This window comes from Crinia signifera, chromosome 6 (assembly GCF_055691185.1).
Source record: "Crinia signifera chromosome 6, ASM5569118v1, whole genome shotgun sequence".
In the NCBI taxonomy this organism is placed as follows: Eukaryota; Metazoa; Chordata; class Amphibia; order Anura; family Myobatrachidae; genus Crinia; species Crinia signifera.
This window is the reverse complement of record NC_139222.1, coordinates 202,962,062-202,983,194: the sequence shown is the minus strand read 5'-3', so window position 1 is coordinate 202,983,194 and position 21,133 is coordinate 202,962,062. Positions and strand designations below refer to the sequence as shown.

Below are 21,133 nucleotides of genomic sequence, written 5' to 3'. Positions count from 1 at the left end.
GCGTAGCGAGGCACCGGGCCCGCAGCGTGGCGAGCGCAGCGAGCCCGCAAGGGGGGGCGATCCACGTCCCCCCCTTGTCGGCATTTCCGCTGTCGGGATTCCGGCGTCGGGATTCTGAACGCCGGGATCCCGACCGCCGGGATTCAATACTGAATCCGGCTGAAATACGCTTAAGCTCAGTGGCTGCATTGCTGGTGAGTTGCAGCCCTATTTAGAAAAGCATTAGGTATTTGTCACCCACTGGAACTCCCAGCATTGAATGAACAGTATTGGATTCCTTCACCTTAACCAGCCCCAACCTTGTATCGATAATACTCAATTTTACTAGAAATGCCTTCCATTCCCTTCATCCAACATTAGCTAGCATTCATACACTTAAGCATTTCCCCCCAGTGATTCCTGACATTTAAATCCATCAGTAAATATCAAACACATGCATGCACAATCACACACACACACAGGCATGCACGCAAATACACACACACCTCCCAACCATCCTACATTTGGTAGGCAAGTCCAGTTTTTTTTATGCATTTGCCCCAATTTACAGGCAGTTATGGAACAATTGCACTGCCACAGACTGCGGATACAGAGAAAGTAGTTAGTAAATACAGCATCTGACAATACACAACTCACTCACAACACAATTTGCCACCGTTTTTTACCCCAAACTCTCTACTGAATGAACTAAAAAAGCAAAACAAACTGATATGATTAATTACTTAACTCAAAGGGGAAAGAAATGGGGAAATAAGAGTAGAATAAATTGTACAATAATTATTATTATATGCTAAGTGTAGTGGTGTACACAACATGGAAATTCAATTAATTAAATGGTGAAGAATATGGCCAATGAGATCTGTTATATTGTGTTATTGCATTCTACAGGTGCCATTATATATGTTCTTTTATTGACATAAGATATTGGCCCTTATTCTGATTGACGCGGACTTTACCGCATTCTTACGGATCGCGTCTTTTCGCCGTCTGCGCATGCGTGGAGAACGCAACGCGCATGTGCCACGCCTAGACTCCGTACCAGTTCGGCAAAATCCCATCCAAAACTGTTGCCCGCAATCAGTCGGGAAATATGGGCGTATTATGGGCGTCATGCGGAATGGCACATGGGCGTAGTTTCAAAGTGGGCAAAACGGGGCGGAAACATGGGCGGACACGGGGGAGTACACTTATGTTGGGGGGCGTACATTCGGAAACCACTCCGAATGCACGCGATCAAAAAGGGCAGAAATGTGCGGTGTCCACAAGTGTACTATTGCTTTGCGGACACCACTCGTTCATGCGGTAGGCGAACGTACGCCTAATGACTACAACCATTAACACCTGAACCCAATAGAATCTACTCCTTTACTCATTACTCACTAATAGGACGCTTGTCAGTGCTTTAATTGAAACCATTGCTGCTTCAAGGAACCCGTACTAAACACCCACATATGCTGTACTTGTCAGACACTTTAAAACTGCTAACAATGGACATGACAGAATATTAATACTAGCAATACACATGTGTATTTGACATGTACTCATGAAACCACACATTTTGGGTAAAGTAAACACATTTATTTATATTCATGTCACAGTCAATGGCAGTGTGATGCAATGACCATAAAATAATACATACAAACAATAAACAACATGGCAGGAATGCCGCAAAATAAATAATAATACAAAACAAATATAATTGCACACAGATGGACTCCAGCACCTCCTATGTGCCACTGCACATGCAGCCAGTGGGAAATGATGAGGCTGCTGGCCCTTCTACAGCAGGGCAAGCTGCACCTGACCATTCAACAGCAGGGCACCCTACACCTGGCCCTTCTGCAGCAGGCCAACCTGCAGCTGGCTCATATGCACCATCAGCAGAATCATTTGGAACACAACCGGGGACTTCACAAGATAGTACCATGGCCATCACTTCAAGTACAGCTGACAGTAATGCCAGGCAAAAGAGGGCAACAGGGGAACCACAAAGGACATATGAAGCAAGGGCTCAGCTGGTTCCCCTCAGCACGTGATTGGACACAAGAAGCTGACACACACAGCACAATGGAAGATTTGGGAACACATAACGGCAGAGATTAATGCAGCCACAAGTTCATTTCCGACCACGTTTGGCCTTGGTAGGCTCCTTGGCCTGTGCAGCAGCTCTTCGGGGACGGCCAGATGCTGGGGCAGGTGGAGCAGATGATGTGGAGGGGTTGGCTGGTCTACCCCTCCTGCCAGCAGGGAGTGTTGCCGCTGGTAATGCACCAGAAACGGATGCCATTAGGACCCTGTTGCTGGTAACCAGCTCCACCATAAGCTCATTATGGTGGAGGAGGAGATCATTTTGGCGGGTGGCTTGCTCGGCCAGCACCTGAGCACTTGCAGCCATGGCCTGCATGCTCGCAGCCATGGACTGCTGGGTGCTGACCAAGCTCGCCAGGATCTCCTCGGTCCTACGCACCCGTTCTGATGCCAAGTCTCCCTGCTGGTTGATGTCCCCAAGCACCTCGGCCAAGGCGGCCAAATCGGCTTGGCCCGATGCCTGCTGCTGCACAGGCCTACCTCTGGGGCCAGGTGGCACGGACTCCTCCACCTCCTGAACAGAGTCGTCACCAAGCGGTGGGGTGTCTGTGGGCAAAGATAAACACAATTAGGAGACATTCTACGATAATTACTTGCACAAGTTTATGGCATGACCAATATTTACCTTCCAGAAAAGACGCAAACACTTCAGCTGGGGCCTCGCTATCCATAGTGCTCACCCCCCTGATCTCCTCAACTGATATGCAGCTCTCGGCCATCACCTCCAGGGGGGTGAGCTCTAGCCCTGATGGCATGGGGCCGGCCCCAGATGTCTGGCTGTGGTCCCACCGCTTGGTCAGCTTCCTCTTCAGGTTGGTTTTGAAGTCCTGCCACCTGCAATGTAAGTTGACATATTAATACATGTCACTCCCAATGTTAGCTGTTGCAGCCATTGCTCTGTGCTACATATTACAACATGTGATTATTGTCCCATATATAATATTACATGCAACTATGATATCAACCGTTACAATACACATTCACAATCACCCTACTCTAACTCACAATGAAATTACATGGCAATAATGTATGTGTATCGTAACAACCTCACGGGCCATTTGCTAAATGCATCTAAGCATCAATTCAATCATTACTTGGCTATTACTGGCCACATGTATCACAAAACAACTTGCCTCTTCTTCACATGGTCCGTCTCACGAACTTGTGGCGCTACTTCATTAATCTCTGCCGTTATCTGTTCCCAAATCTTCCATCTGCGTGTGTGTGTCAGCCTCTCGGATGGACACTCTATCCAATCACGTGCTCGGGGAACCAGGATGGCCAGCTCCTGTGCTTCATATGCCTTATTTTTTTTGGGTGGTTCCGCTGTTGCACTGGCTCGCCCCTTGCCACGTCCCTGGCCACGCCCCCTGGCACCAGTCGCTGCACTTGAAGTGCTGGCCATGGTACTACCTTGTGAAGTCCCCTGTTGTGTTCCAAACAATTCTGCTGATGGTGGATATGAGCCAGCTGCAGGTTGGCCTGCTGCAGAAGGGCCAGGTGTAGGTTGCCCTGCTGTAGAATGGTCAGGTGCAGGTTCCCCTGCTGGAGAAGGGCCAGCAGCCTCCTCATTACCCACTGCCCGCATGTGCAGTGGCACATAGGTGGTGCTGGAGTCCATCTGGTCAAATAGTTGCTGCAGCACTGGGTCCACCTCTGGTTGGGATCCAGACATGTTAGCAACAACATTGTCACCTTCTAATACACCTTTATATACTGTTTGTGTAATCTGTTTGGCGGACATCAGCGGCAGCTGCGTTCCGTGCGTGAGCGTACGTCGCTGGTTTTTCGCGCCGCATACGGTGGCGGAAATTCCATTGTGTAAAACCTGGCGAAAGTTCGACATGAAATACTGGTCACCAATGCTAACATTGCATAGAATCTTCTGATACACCTGTGACTATTGCTCAATACACATGCTATTTGCTAGCATGACATGACATTTCATTCATGACTACTGTGGTATTGTGGCGTTTTAGTGCAAGCTAAAAGTAGCCCATTCCCTTAGAGAATCCAGGCCACAAGTCATGCAATACTCATCTCTACTGTTATAGACCACACATGTGAGAGCCCTATAAATAATGACTTCCTGCTAGAATCATTTGTCTTCAGATCTGGACTTGTCAGGGTCTAAGGTAAGCTCTTCCATGCTCCTTGTAGATATGATATCCATTAACAATGTAAGTGTATGAATGTATGCACTATTGCCTCACTGACTACAGATTGTTGGGCCAGCAAAGTGGTGTATTATTATTGCAACATGTCACATGTTCACTATTTCACTCACAGGTCTTAAACCTGTGTGGGTTCATCTATTGCAGGACAACATGTCCCAGCAATAGATGAAATGTGTCATAGTACATGATGTCGGCAAAAAATGCTGACACCTTTATCTGTGTGTTTTGGACGGTGTGTATTGAGTTCATATTATTGTGTCATCATTAGAGAGTCAAATGGATCTGCGGGATTTCATGGGGCGCCCATCTATTGTACGTATTGAAGGCTACAAATCTATTTGTAGTGGGATATGGCCATTATGTGCATAGGTGCATCAGTATTTATGTTCATTTCTTTATAGGTTGCTGAAGCTATTATGCGCTACATGGAGAGGAGGCTAAGGGCACTTGCGGCTCTCCCCACTCGTCGGCCAAGGAGGCCAGGACGTGCTAGAATCTATCGCACACGGGTGACTCTGTTTGCTATGCCCGATGATGAGGTACTTACTAGGTACCGGTTACCGCCACATGTCATTCTGGATCTGCTCACCTTAATTCAGAGCGATCTGGAACCTCTACACGGGATCACGACAGCAATTCCGCCTCACACACAGCTGCTGGCGGTGTTGCATTTCTGCGCCTCAGGATCATTCCAACAAGTAGTGGCAGTACTTGCTGGAATATCTCAGCCGGCCTTCTGCCGAATCCTGAGGCGTGTGACGTCGGCCATGTTCAGGCGCAAGGGGCACTTCATGGCCATGACATTTGCCACTGAGACCCTGCGCAGAAGCCAGCAGGCCTTCCATCAAATTGCTGGCTTCCCTAATGTGATAGGGGCTGTGGATGGCACCCATGTACCATTTGTGCCTCCATCTCGAAGTGAGAAGATATATAGGAACCGCAAATTGTTCCACTCACTGAACGTGATGGTGGTATGTGGCCCATCCATGGAGATTCTCGCCTTCAACTCGAAGTTTCCCGGAAGTGCCCATGACTCTCATGTCATCCGACAAACCGGGATATGGCATAGACTCCAAGAGCTGGAAGGCCGTGATGCGTGGGTTCTGGGTGACTCCGGTTACCCATGTACGCCCTGGCTACTTACGCCGTACAGCTACCCAGCACCGGGCCCACAGGAGGCATTCAATCGGGCGCATGTTGCCACCAGGCAAGTGGTGGAGCGCTCAATTGGCCTTTTAAAAGGTCGATTTAGAGTGCTCCACCGCACTGGTGGTGACTTACAATATGCGCCTGAAATGGTGTCGAGGATCGTGGGCCTGTGTATATTTTTCCACAACATTGCTGTGCGGCGTGAGATACCCTTTGATGAGTGGGAGGTACCATCTGAGCCGCAAGATCCGCCCATGCGCCCATCCCGCGCCCCTGAATGCCGGAGGGGATACCAGCTGCGGGACTCTGTGGCGCAAAGATACTTCAGGTACATGTTATTGAGTTGACAGAACACACCAATTATTGTACAAATCACCCCTTCAAATAAGTACAGTGTGTTAGTTGTCAGTGTTACAACACGAAAATTAGCCAGCCTGCCCTCCTAATGGCAAAGAAATAGGAGATATTTATCATATGTGCTTAGTTTGGGGGGAAGATAAATATTGGTGCTAATTATTATACCTTGTTAAAGGGATCTTATGTGTTTGTTATATCTTCATTATTGTAGTTGATACTATCCCTGATGACTGGTGAGTACATTGATTTATTCTGTAATGTGTTTTGGATTTTTTCATGTGTTGATGTCTGATTTGTTTGCAGATATATATATATATATATATATATATATATATATATATATATATATATATATGATATTAGAATTTATTCACATGTTTCAACATTTCAAGGAGCAGGCAGGCAGGCAGGCAGGCAGGCAGGCAGGCAGGGCTGTTGTATAATGCTGGTCTCAGGATACCTGCAAGTGTGTGTATGTGTCTTTTACACATAAATGTACGCATACACATAGATGCATAGAGTAAATAATGCTAAGTACAGCTATGCGTTGCTAAGCTATAGCACGCGTTGCTTGGCGGAGCGAGGCGTCATTGGATTTGCTAAGTGCATACACACTGTGTTTTATATATATCAGATTTGTTCATTGCCATACATCAACACTACTGTTTGGAAGGCAAGCGAATTTTTCACCATTTGTGTTGGCGCAGAGACGCTGTTCATGTAAAGATGAACAATAAAGTTATTAACACAAATAACTGTGATCAACCAATGCCACCAGCTGATTGGTTGATAGATGCCATTGTCAACATGGCGGAGACACGAAGGGCAGAACCCTTCACACATGCGGAGCTGAGGGTTCTTGTCTCCGTCATGGAGACAAGGCTGGGCCGTGCAGGGCCCTTCATAACCAACAGGCATAAGCGGAGGGCCTATGCAGCGGCAGGGCGCCGAATTTACGCCCGCACTCGGGTGCGGAGGTCCCTCGGGCAGCTGGAGAGGCGGTGGTCGGACCTCCGCAGGCGCCAGCCCCAGCTGCTTGAGCAACTCAGGGGCGAAATTGCTGAATGTGAGTATTTTAGCTATGAAATTTCGCACTTACAACATAGCATATATAAACAATAAAATGTGTCTCATGATAAGTGGGTGTCCATGGGTTTAAAAGTCCATAGACTGTTATGTGTGCTTCTTCCTGGTTAACATGCAGTCATGTGGCTTTTATATGTAATGCCATAGCATTGAGGATTATGATGCATACAATGTGCCAGATCTAATATGTGTTACACATTGCTAAATGCCTGGGTTGTAATGTGTGAACAAATTACTACCAATCACATACTACTTTAAATGTCACAATTTTGAATCCATTAACAGTAAGGAGCTACTTTCCTGCATCGTTTGCCATCATTATCACCCTTCCATGTATGTCTTGTTATGGATTAATACATGTGCCCCAATGACCCCACATTGACCATGATGTTTTTTTCTAACACACAGCACGAGCCCAAGCACAACAGGCCCGTGAAGAGGCGGAGGCTGCCCTGGCACAGGAGGAGGCCCAAGACCCGGAGGAGGAGGTGGCGGCAATGGTGGAGGAGGAGGAAGTGGAGGAGGAGGAGATGGTTGCGGAGGAGGAGGTGTTGGTGGCGGAGGAGGAGGTGGAGGAGGAGGTGGTGGTGGAGGAGGAGGAGGAGGAGGAGGAGGAGGAGGAGGTGTTGGAGGAGGAGGAGGTGTTGGAGGAGGAGGAGGTGTTGGAGGAGGAGGAGGTGTTGGAGGAGGAGGTTGTTGGTGCAGAGGAGCTGGCGGAGGAGGGTTCGGAGGAGGCCACGGTTGCCCCGGAGGACTCGGATGATGAAGGGGAGGAGGCGTGCCAGGCCCCGGAAGATCAGCAGATCGGTATGTTAACATAATGCATCATTCATGAAGTAGTTGTACTGGTATTTTTTATGTAGCACTGGTGATAAAAAAATTTTTTCCCATACTATTCATATAGACCCCAAAGTGGGTAGCTACAGATACAGGTACGGGTTAGATGGGGTGTCCAAGGCATCCCTTTCATCCAGGACACCTCTGAATTACACCGGTTTGTGGGATGGCTTGGAGCTCCATTTTGACTGCCACATAACCGTTGTAGTTAAACAGGATCCTGGCGTAAAGGGATGAGTGGATCATTTGTGGACCTGCTGCAAGCGTTGATTATGACCCATCAAATAGTGGAATCTATATTGTTGGTGAATGTTATTTATAAACTCTAGGATGTATGCTATAAATGGAGTATGTCCCGGCCTACCTTGGAATGGAGTCAGAAGTTGCCAGTGTCCCAGGAGCCTCCTCTACCTAAACACCCCCTGTAGTTCGGATTTTTATTTTTCCCTCACAGAATTGTAGGTTGCTTTAGACAGAATTATGATTTTGAGGATGTGTACTGTGCATTCCTGACATTTGCATTACTCCCATGCCACGAACCATCACTGAACTTAGACTGAGCAGATTGTGACAAGTTCTTATTGACGGAGGCCATGACCTGCTTGTCATTGGTTAGTCATGGGTGGGTTGTGACTGAGAAGAAACAATATGACTGTTATGTCTTCTGCAGAGTAAAGGGTATAGGCCGAAAAAGACAGTATGTAGTAAATAAGTTAGCATGTATGTATATATGTATGTGTCATATCTATTTATCTATGTGTGTCTCTATCTCTCTACATCATGGGTCCTCAAACTGCGGCCCTCCAGATGTTGTGAAACTACAAATCCCGGCATGCCTTGCCACAGTTTTAACACTTCCTTATAGCAAAACTGTGGCAAGGCATGCTGGGATTTGTAGTTTCACAACATCTGGAGGGCCGCAGTTTGAGGACCCATGCTCTACATAGATATATATATATATACACACATGTCACCAAGCATTTGTGCAATTTATGTCGCAGTATGTGAAATGTATGCAAGAATAACATGACTAATTGTTGCCCCTTTGACATGCCCACAGATGACACCACACCGGCAGATGAGGGGGTGCGTGGGGCCCTCCTGCGACTGGAGCACCATCTGTGGCTGGCTCAAGCAGACCTGCAGGACCTGAAAGATCAGCTTCTTTAAATTATAATTTTCTATTTTTTTTTAGTTATGTTAATTGTGTGGTTTAATAAATTCTTTATGCAAGTTCACAGTTGTTGGTTTTATTTGCACTTTAAATAGTATATGTGTAGATTGTTTATAATCTTTTACACAGGGTGTAATACAAACCATTGCACTTCAATTGCTGTAAGGGTTAATGTGTGCAATGCATGTGTTAGGCATGCTTGTAAGGATATATTGGAATCTAATTGATTCCAATTCCAAATAAGCAGTTTTTTATGAGGATAGGTAATTGAATAAGTGGGTCATGTGATGTATAGCAGAAGATACTTCATAGTGGGTTGTTTGGCGTAAATACTCCGCTTACGTGCGGTAGCACCGCTTGGCTCCCGTTCGGATGCGGTATTCCCGAGCATACTCTGTAATACTCTGTAATACCGTGCCGAATCTGAGTGTTTCTCCCGCACACGCATGGTTTGTATGTCGTCCGTAAACACGCCCTGTTCTTAAAGAGTGAGTCCGTCCGAATGCGGAGGACACGTGGGCGTTTCTACGGACGATGGCCGCACGCGGCAAAACACCGTGGCGTGCGGACCGCACCGTAAGAATGCGGGAATATCCGCACCGATCAGAATAAGGGCCATTTTGTTATTACCACTAATAGGGTATTTTGTATTGCTCACTGCATCTTTTATATATTAAAAATAATAATAATACATGATACTAGTGATCATAATAATTATTAGAAGAAGCATACATAATGAAATAGTGTGGTTATTTTTATTGAATACAATTTCCTAGAGAGGCTTGTCCATTCCCAGCCATCTTGATTGGGACTTGCTTCCTATATATTTTCCACCCTGGTCTTTGCCTGAGGCTGGTTATAGGTTCTTTCCTTGAGGTTCTAGTTCCTGCTGTACCTGGTTCCGGTCCTTGCTTGTATCCTGAGTCTCATTACTCCAGCTTCCAAGATGCCTGTCTGAGTCCTAGTTCCAGCTTCCAGTATTCTGCTGACTGTTAAGCTAAGTCCTGGGGTTTTGAACTATGGGGCTGATTTTAGTTCATTCTCAGTGCAACAAATTCAGCCCCTGCCCCGATGGTCAGGGTTTGCACATGCGCATTTCTGCGCATATGCAAACCATGACTGCGAATGGCCTCGGCGATTTACAATGTTGCTGGGCTGTTTGCAGCCAGGAGGGATGGGCATTCCTATGGGAATGCGGGGGGACAAAGTTTCTGGGGGGTGTGCGGCTGACATCACATGAAGTCTCTGGTCTCTGTCCCGGATCCCGCAATTATAAGTCAGTTTCCACTGACTTGTATTTGCGAAGGCAGGAGAAATCAATCAATGGTCGGTAACCATCAAATGAGCTCTCCTGCTACCGGCACATGCGAGGGGAAATGGCGGTTAGTGGGGTGGGTATTCACTGGGGTGGTGTCACAAGAACTTGCTTGGGGCGGCATCACAAGGACTTACCGAGTCAATTAGAGTCACCCCCTATGTCTGTTTATACAGCCTAAAAAACCTGAACCCTGTCTGTTTATCGAGTCTGAACTCTTGTCCTGCTGTAGTCTAGAACCTTGAATTTATATTATGCTGCAATAACATCTTATGCATTGTTGCATTTAACCCTGTGTTAATTTATATGTTAAACCTTGTGCAAAGTAGCAGTCATACTTATTAGTGGTGCTCTGCTCTATCAGTGACCTTCCCAGCTTATACTGCACCTTTGTTATTCTTTTAAGTTATATACCTGTGTTAGTTTTGCCTGTGTTATTTTGGGGGTTCAGCATGTTTTATCCTGTTTATGGGTACCCTTCCCTGGTGTTCCTTATTACCTTGCCCAGTCTCCAATAGTCACCTAGTCTCATTGTCCCCTAGTAAGTCCTGGCAGCACCCCGGTACCTGGTGGACCTAATCCGTTGGGGAAAGTGGGTTAGAGCTGAAGCTCTAGCTAGCCAGAGGCTAGAGGACAGCTGGGCAAGTGTAATCATAACAATCAACATCACCACCTAGTACCACCTGGTGGCGCCCCTAACATAGGAGGAGATTTTTAAATTAATTTGTATTGTTCTTTCAGACATTTATCAATGAACCTTCAGCTCCTTCAAGTGAGCTCATTGAAATCAGCCTTACTCCACTACCTAGCGCACAGAATCAGACCAATGGGTTCCCCATGCCTGCTGTTCTTCCAGGGGCCACTCCACAAAAAACTCACAATTCCGGTAAGTAACAGTGAAAATGAAGTAGTGTCACCATGCTTTAGCATTGCAAAATTAAGTTAATATGATTTTCTAACTTCCTTGTGTCACAGGACAGGATTGGGGAAATACATGTGTTTCTTTAGCGACACTTCCTGGATGTTGAAGTATATAGACAGGAACCCGGGGGACCTTGATGGGGTTACCCCAGGAAAGGAGGCGGCACTCAGATGGCTTTTTTGAAGATGTTTATAAAAGTTTGCACCTTGCACTTTCAGCGCACGCCCAGAGGACGAGACTCTAGCAGTCTCGAAACGTTGACCACAGCTATGTTTTGATCTGCAAACTTTTATAAACATCTTTAAAAAAGCCGTCTGAGTGCCGCCTCCTTTCCTGGGGTAACCCCATCAAGGTCCCCCGGATCCTGTCTATATACTTCAACATCCAGGAAGGCACCGGTATGCAGTTGTTCATTTGTATAGAACAACCGAAGCCTATATATATATAGATAGATAGATAGATAGATAGATAGATAGATAGATAGATAGATAGATAGATAGATAGATAGACAGCAAGGTCCCACCTTCCCGGAGGTTACTGGAACACACACGTCACTGCAGCTTAGGAAATCATCAAGTGCTTTATTGACCTCGTCGGGCCGTTTCGGGGTAACACCCCGTTTTCAAGAGGATACAACACAATATAAACACAACATTTAAATAGGGCTCCTTGGCGCCAGAATTCACTACTCACCGCCCCCACTCCTCACCGGGCTGCCCCGTGCAATCAGGCGCATGGATACCGCGTCAGCGTCTCACACCCGCTGACGCCGTTACCATGGTAACCAGACCACGCGTTGAGCCGCCGGGAGACAGTGTCATCCGACTTCCTCTACCTCAGCCAATCAAACCAGGCACCTCGGGACAGCGTCAGCGGCTCTCACCCGCCCCAACGCGTTCCCATGGTAACCTGGCTGTCAGACCGAAGGAGTCAGCCGTGGCTATCAGAGTGATATTCTGTGCCATGGTTACCTGTACAAAACACAAAAAAAAATAATACATACAAGATACAAAGAGGAGTACACAATAATAAAATGAACATTGAGAACGGGCATTTGTTGGGGCGGGTGAAAGCCGCTGACGCTATCCCGAGGTGCCTGGTTTGATTGGCTGAGGTAAAGGAAGTCGGATGACACTGTCTCCCGGCGGCTCAACGCGTGGTCTGGTTACCATGGTAATGGCGTCAGCGGGTGTGAGACGCTGACGCGGTATCCATGCGCCTGATTGCACGGGGCAGCCTGGTGAGGAGTGGGGGCGGTGAGTAGTGAATTCTGGCGCCAAGGAGCCCTATTTAAATGTTGTGTTTATATTGTGTTGTATCCTCTTGAAAACGGGGTGTTACCCCGAAACGGCCCGTCGAGGTCAATAAAGCACTTGATGATTTCCTAAGCTGCAGTGACGTGTGTGTTCCAGTAACCTCCGGGAAGGTGGGACCTTGCTGTCTATTCTACTTTCAACAAAGGCACGCAGCGACATTGCTTTCCTGTGGGGAGTGCCGGTCCAGGTCTAGATAGATAGATAGATAGATAGATAGATAGATAGATAGATAGATAGATAGATAGATAGATAATATATATATATATATATATATATATATATATATATATATATATATATACACACACTTTTGTGTTGTTGTTTGTGGCTTAGTTCTTCCTTTAGTGAATATGCTTAAAATGAGGTGAAGGTATTTGTAGTTAATTAATTACAGGTGTCAACAATGCTCTGTAAAATACACAATTTATATAATGTATCTGCATTAACTTTATACCTAACTTAAAGGCACACCTTGTTAGATTTAGCTGTGCTGGTTCCGTACCCACCATATATGGCTACAATGAGAGAACAGCAGTCTACCTCCTTCAATTGAACTCTTCAAATCCATTTTATCCTGTGAGTGGATTTCCTCCTGCTGTGCACATTTCTATAGATCCTTCAGAGATAGTGCTCTAGCAGACTGACCCTAATGTAAATTCATGCAAGTCTCATGTTTTGTGTGTGGTGTGTTCTGTACCTTCTCTGAGTTTCGGTGTATGTAATTGATATACTGCGCAAAGTTCAGCCGGAATTCTTAGTAAAAAGGAATCAATACAAATGTTTATTTTTATTACCCACTGAACTACATGAACATACAGTATCTGCCTGATACATCTGATACAGGTGTGCTATTGGGTTACATGTTTATCTTGTTTTACCTGAGAGGTAAGGAGGTTTTCTTCAGACACAAAGGGATTTTTTTGTACATGGACCTGATAACATAGATCAGTTGTACTTGGCATGTATACAGTAAGTGATCATACAAAGTAATGTTTCGCTAACACAACATATGCATCTATACATCTATGAGAACAAGAATAACACTGACTGATACTAGTGACTGTGACTGGATGGGGCCTGCAATTCTGCGAGTGAACACCGGCCTGGTACCCATAGTACTGGATGCTGTACAGGGAACAGTGGTACTGTGACTGGATATTGCAGAACTTCGGATGGTACTTGTGTACTAGCACGGCGTCGCTCGCATCGCAGACCATAAGGCATGCGATGGTATGCTATGGTATACAATTTTAAATTGTATGCCATCGAATTATATGGCATTGTATGCCATTCTATCGCATATACAATGGTATGTGATTTAAAATTGTATAAGCACCTTGTAGTGGCCCCTATAAGTTAATTAAACGTGTTGGGTAATTAATATGTTGAAAGCACCCCAACGGCACCCCCACTATCAACGCCAACCCGAAGCGTGGCGAGCGCAGCCAGCCCGCGAGGGGCAGCAGTATGCGTCCTACTGTACTACCTTTTCATACCCCCACTATCCACGTCGGCGTGGAGTTGATTTTATATAGTGTGGCGAGCGCAGCAAGCCACCGAGCCCGAAGCGTGGCGAGCACTGCGCGCCCCGCGAGGGGACGCGGAATACCCATTAGGGTGCTTATACAATTAAACATCGTATAGGGGGCTTATACAATTTTAAATCGCATCGCAGTGCATCGGGTGTATGCCATACGATGCGATGCAATTTTATGTCGTGCGACCAAATATCGTGGGCGCCGTGCTAGTACACAAGTACCCTTCGGATCTTCTATAAGTCCCCTTCATGGCGAGTCTCTAGCGAAATTCATCTCCATCTTGGAGGGACTGCTTCTGTCACTGCACAGTACTGCCTGCTGTCATTCTCCCTATGGGTACCAGACAACATTCACCACCATTCTGCCTCACCACAGAGCTCTCTCACTCACACTCCTAATGCTCAGTTATAGCCTCTGTAACTGCTGTAAGTGGTTCCAGCTGCTTCTATGTCATGTGACTTGCAGCTGCTCACCCCTCCATTACTCACAAACCTCCCAACATGACCCATTCCAGGAGGGACAAAGGGCCTGATTCAAGTTTGCTTGTTAAACTGCAAACATTGCAGCTTACCGAACCCGAGCACTTAATATGCCACCCCGCCAAATACCCGCCAAACCTCGGTACCATGCAAGGAGATGTGTAATGAAAACACATCTCCTCGCATGCCTTTGCTGCAGGAGAAATCATTAGACGGTCACCGACCGTGGAATTATTCATCCTGCCTTCACAAATAGAAGTCAGTGGAAAATGACTTTTATTTGCATGTGTCTGGACAAAGAGGGGGCAGGCAGACCGGCGATTATAATTGTAACTTACCAAGGCCGTTCGTTGCCGGGGTAAGTACATGCACAAATACACGCTTGCGCATGCGCAGACCCCCAAACATCGAAACGAATGAACTAGAATCACCCCCAATGGGGACCATTGTTGGCAGCAGGTGAGGCAGCAGAAGGCAGTGGGGAGCTCTGTTGCCACAAGGCGCGTGAGCATCCCGTACACGTGCCCCCTGGCGACGGCTGGCGGGGCTGGCGTTTCTAAAAATGTTTAAATCCGTACAGGTGGTCAGTTAGATTATGTTTCCTCTAACATATTCTTAGGCCTCCTTCTTGTCAGTCAAGTTGCGCAGGCTTGCATTTAAAAAAGATGCTGGATATTATTGCAGTATGGCCTTGTGCATGCACGCTATGATCCATATGGATGCACAGTAGATCGAAAATCATTAACGATCAGGTCTGAATAACCCGCTAAATTCAAAATGGATGCCTTTCTCATACCCCTTTTACACCACACAAATTACCCAGATTGTTGCCGGGTCGACCCAGGTCAATGTGCGGTGTGAAACATCAATTTGAAAAAAAACTGAGGTCCAGCAACCCGGCATTCCGATCCAGGTTAAAAGAAATGTTTTATCCAGGTCGGCCTCCAAGCGCTGCCTCTTCCCCCACCTCTGATGATGCGCCATCACTCCACCCTGCCCCCAATGACATCAGCAACCCAGCTTATTGCCAGGACGCTATGGGGAGCTTCACCTCGCAAATGCCGGGTTGCTGCAGTCTCAAAAAAGGACTTAAAAATGAGTGAAAATGCTTGCAAATGAATACTTAGATTTAAAAAATCCCGTTTTTTCTGACAGCCGAATAATTGGGACAAAATTGTGTGTTTTAAAATGATGGAAACAATGTATTTGTTCTAAAAGATTTCCACATATTCAGACAAGAGAAATGTCAATTAGTCTATGCTCTGTAATCTAATATGGGGCGGACGTGCAGATTAATTACACATCCATTTATTTTAATTAATCTTTTATGTAGTGTAATTATGTAGTTTGTGTGTGCTAAAAAGTCTGGATCTTCGGGTTATTATTCAATCTTCTAATTATATTAATCCTACTCATCTCTCATTCAGCTGCATGAAACCAATTGTGATTCCCTTATAAAGTCATATATTGATTCTTAGTTCAAAATGCAATAGGATTTTCTATGACTTAACAACCTGCATGCGATCAGTAAGTTTATCAAGTTTATTTGTAAAAATGACAGTATAGCACCTCTATCATTTTTAAAGTATTTATAGGCTCTTGTCTTAAGGATAATATTTCATTGTTTTCATGGACTGTAAAAAGGAATAGGGGCTATTAAAATTAATGTGAAAAAATGAATAGCATCCCCCACGTGCAACAACATGTTTTGGGTCAGATTAAAATATAATTGGTAATTTACCTTGCTAGAAGAGTGGTAGCCTTGGGCTTTTTAAGCATGGGGATATTCATGTACAGCCCCTTTACCTTGCATGGTAGATACACTGCTAATGGGTGTTAACCCGTAGAATCCCACAGTTCCGGGAGGTTGACATGTCCGCAGTAGCTGCAATCAGGGCATTAATTATGGATTCGAGTTTCACCATGTTTGCTTCAAAATCTCTGTTAAATGCAATCTGTGGGATCATCGTGGGCAGACACAGCCTTTAATTGAATAGCCCTGGCAGATCAATTAGCCCACAGTATCTATAGAGTAATTAACTGCAGCTAATTGAATCTGGCCCTTTAAATGCGCTACAATGAAATGAGCCGCAAACAGAAAACAGTACGGGTTGGTATAGAAGCATTGCGGTTTATTTACTAAGATGGGAGTTCTACCGACGATGGTATGTTGCTATGGGCAACCAATCAGATTCTATTTTCTTTTTAGAAGGTGCTAAATAAATTAGAAGTTTATTCTGATTTATTGACCATAGCACGATCCCATCTTCAATAGAACTTCCATCTCAGTTAACCCCATTGCACGGAATTGGTTGCATTTCAATATGCAGTTGCCGACCATGTATTATAATAAGTCAGATGCACTCTCCAAACACCTTAGGTACAGTAACTAGCCATATTGCCAGCAGGATTTCTTTAATTTGACACATATTTCCCATCATAACATTCCTGAGAATTTAAACTAATTTCAATCTATGTGTTTTATGCAAAACCATGGAGTCTTTCACTTAAAACGAATAAATATTATTTTTGTTATGGAATATTTTTCTCTTGCACAACAAAAAAGAATGGGAGGACTTTTTAATACTGTAAATAGATAAGCAAAAAGGATATGGAGGTTAAGAGGCGTTGCCTGAGTAACCAAGCTGACTTGTTAAATTTTTGTAAGGCTATTTTAGTCTAATCAGCCTACAGGTCTCCTCACCAGACCCCGCCACTGGTTGCCTAGATAACAACTGTACTGAGTAGTAATTGTACTTAACTTCATACTAATAATTTCTTAGAACAGTGATTCCCAAACTTTTTTGAATCACGGCGCCCTAGAGTATAAGAATTTTTGTGATGGCGCCCTTCGGCCCAAATTTTTTAATTGAGAAATGCAGAAAAAAATATTAAATTAAGCAAGTTTTGTTTCTATGTCATCCTTAAGGTCAGTTATGTGGTGAGGGACAGGATTCACTTCTGTTTTTCCATATATTTTATGATGAGAAGCCACAAGCACTAGTTTTGCCTATTATACTGACCAATTTTAATTTCAATTAATCCTGGACCACCAAACCAAGGCTTCCCTGCAAGTGTCCCAAGGCACACCAGGGTGCCTAGGCACACAGTTTGGGAACCAGTGCCTTAGAACATAAACACAGGAAGTTTTCCCAGCCAGACTACCGACATAGAAGTTCTAGTGCTTTCTCCCAGGCTGACTACCACCTGTTACTACATTCTTATATCTTCACTCTGAAGTACAAATCAGCCATTCTTCTTTTTTTTTCCCGCAGAAACATCATCCCAATACTATATCTTACATTTTAAATCATTTTGGTTTTAGATATATTTAATACTTTCAGTATTGGCTAATCATTTAGGTTAATAGTGTGCCGTTAGAAAAGTCTATGGATTCATTTTTACAAAATATTTGTAAACCAGATAACTTTGAACCCAACGCTTATTGTTCACGTAACTGAGCAATTATCGGTAGACTGGGCATATGCTGTGGTCGCACTGCACATGCGCCTATGTACAGATGGAGCCCCTGTCAACTTTGCTCGGCGCCCACCAGAACCTCCCCTCTATCGAGCACCTGCGGACAGGGACTTCATTGAACTGGGACGCGCGTGCGTCTCATGCGCGTCCCAGTCTTTTGGCGGCGGGGCAACGGCACCCTGCCCGTCTCCGCTTCAGGGAGAAGGGCAGGGTTAAGGGAGGGGTCAGGAGGCGAGGGGGACTGTCGGCAGCGGCGGTTGTTGGAGCTCTGTTGCCACGAGGCGAGTGAGCGTCTCAAAGAGCCCCCTGGTGGGAGCTGGCGGGGGCTGTCTGAATGAGCCTGGCTCCATCTGTACTTACGCAATGCCACTCACAGTGAAAATTTGAATGCAGAGTGATTGACATGGAAGGACCATTTGAGTCACACGGCTCTGCTGGTCATGACAATAGTTGACCTATGTACCTGTTGACCTAATGCATGTTGACCATATGTTGTTGACCTATGGACTGTTGAATCAGTACAGAAGTTCAAGTCCTATTTGTTTACAAAGAGCAAAAATGATTATTCACAGTGAATACAGCATTATTCCATAGAAATCATTTAATCCTTTACCATTACTGTATTTACATCTGATCCTTGTGGTGAAAGGATAGTTGGCGGGATGTACTAAGCAATTGTGGTACAACTTGGCACACATCGCATTGATACTTATCCCATATGTACTAATGAATCGATTAGTATTGCAAAGGACAGCTCTTGTGAAATGTGCTGCCCTTTGTGAAGCCACCAGAGCTGGGTGAGAGGGTGCCCCTGGGGTCCCTCTTACCTCCTACACCAGGGAGCCTCCTGCTACAGATGGCTACAGGGACTCCCGGGTTCCTGCCCCTAGAGGGGGGAGTACTGCTGCTAGGGAGGAGGAGGTCACTGGGTCCAGGCAGCACAGCAGGAGGTGAGGGGAGGGTGGGGTCCGGTGCAGGGCTGTGGGGGATGTGGAAAGAAGCCCACAGACCTCTATAGGGTAACATCAGAAAAAGCTGGCATTACCCTCTGTGTGGGAAAATCAGCAGTCCCTCATTGATACATATGAAAATGAGGTAAAAACCCAGAAGATTGGGTTTTTACCTCATTTTTTTGTTTGATACATCCCAGCCAGTATTACAGAAACATAGGGACATTGGAAGTCCATAAACTGATTAATTTTGGTCATATATAAAGATGTAAAAAATCCCATGATAAGTATAATGTTTTCACTTGAGTAACACATTCTCATTTGTTTTATAACAATTTTCCTTCGCAGATATTTTCAATGCAAATCCACCTCGTCAGGACATCCTCAGTAACTCCATGTATCCACAGCTGGACCTGTTGGCACTGAAGGATGCTGTAAATACCCCGTGAGACCTTTTTTTTCCCCATAATCTTTGGTTTCTGGCTGATATTATACTGTCTCTACTTTTAGAGGTCCTATTTTATAATATTGTTTGTGCAGTCTGAAAGCTTTAATTTGTGGTATCTGGATGGCTGACAGACAATGTCTAGGCTGACAGCATATGGTCAACATACATTTTGTTGATATTGACAAATGTTGACACAATGAATAGTGAAAAAACAGTGAAAAACCCTATGTCGACCTTTTGACTGTCAACCTTGGCCATGACCTAATGCTTGTGTCAACCTAATGACCCTGTCGACCTAACACATGTCAACCTAGACCCATGTCGACCTTGCTGCATGTTGCTCTAGTTGCTGTAGACCCAATGGCCCTATACCCTTTACCCAGGGGTGTAACTAGAACTTGTGGACCCATAGCACATTTTTTAAGGGGCCCCCTAACTCAGGTCTCCACCAGAGTGGGTATGACTAGTGCTGCACAAGAGGCCGCATTGAAGTTACAGGCAGTAGGATAACTTTGCTGTTGGGACATCCCACAAATGAAGTGTGAGGAGAACATTTATCTATCTATTTATCTACATGGGTTACATATCCAGGATTTGAATTGCAGGTGGTCAAAAGACCAATCCCAGCATCCAAATTCAAATACATCCTGACAGGTGCTCCGTAGCACCCTAACCCATCCATACAGCAGCCTAAGCCTCCCTAACCGCAGCCTGAACCTAACCACTGCAACCCAATGCCCAACCCGGGGGTTAGGCTGCAGCCAGACATAGCGGTACAGCGGGTCCCATACAGCAGGACACGCTGTGCCGCAAGGAGCCTGCACACAGTGGGGCCGCTGCAGTGGGGTCGCAGCTGCAGGTTCCTACTGCAGCATGCTGGAGGACAGCATTTCAATGTATGTGTTCATACAGTGTAGTGGTGTTGCACTGTGTTACACATGAAATGCGGTCGGCAGTTGTCGGATTCTGTTCTGCAGAATCCGGCCACATCGCTGTGTGGCCACACATAGCCTCCTTGTGTCGCAGCATGTCCCGCTGAACTGTACCCGCTGCACTGCAATGTGTGGCCGCAGCCTAAATATGCCTGCACATGGTGCGATGTGCTCTGTGTGTTTTGTATTAGAATGCATCGCTATTATCACCCGCCCGCCCTATTACCAGCAACAACCGTTGTCCGCCCTCTGGGTGCGCGTCCCCCAGTGGGGCAGGGCTACTGATGAGCGGCCACCCCGCTATGTGCCGGGGTAATGTGCACCCTGGTACTGCTGCTGCGGCTGGTTACAATGGAGACAGGATCAGCAGAAGCCTCGATCCCACACCCTCCAGCTCCTTTTTTGTGAGGTATTTACTGTATCTGGGATGCCCTCCTTCAGTGGAGACCCTCTCCCCTAGTGTCATGTGGATGCCATAGGCAAGTACAGTACCTGTAACACTCACATACACAATTTGGGGTCTATTATTGCACTGACAGAATAATGTTTGTATGAAGGTTTTGTTCACCCTAAATGCTGAACTTGCTACATACTGTATAGTTAACAGGTACAGATACAGGTATTATAAAAAATTATTATTAAAACAGCAAGAAATACACTTATAACATTCAGCAAGTGTGTCATGATTAAGGTTTGACGTTTGTAGGGATGTTCCAAGGGGCATCAAGATGAAATATCATGTAACCTGCTTAAATAGACTAGTATAGCAGCAAAGAACCTGGAAAATATAAATACCAAATGTTGAGTATGAACTTGAGTGGTCAGAAACACACACACCACAGCTTAAATACCCCTTTCTCACAAATACACATGGCTTTCATACCC

The 21,133-nt window shown here is 45.6% G+C and overlaps 1 protein-coding gene across 5 annotated transcripts in view; it reads left to right on the top strand.

The window, feature by feature from the left end:
- TOM1L1 (target of myb1 like 1 membrane trafficking protein) overlaps positions 1 to 21,133 on the top strand; it is a 163,014-nt gene that overhangs the window by 104,760 nt on the left and 37,121 nt on the right. For all 5 annotated transcript variants that reach the window (XM_083148655.1, XM_083148651.1, XM_083148650.1 and 2 more), the window contains exons 10-11: positions 10,925 to 11,069; positions 19,217 to 19,313. In XM_083148655.1, coding sequence (XP_083004781.1) covers positions 10,925 to 11,069; positions 19,217 to 19,313 — 242 coding nt within the window. The remainder of the gene's footprint in view (positions 1 to 10,924; positions 11,070 to 19,216; positions 19,314 to 21,133) is intronic.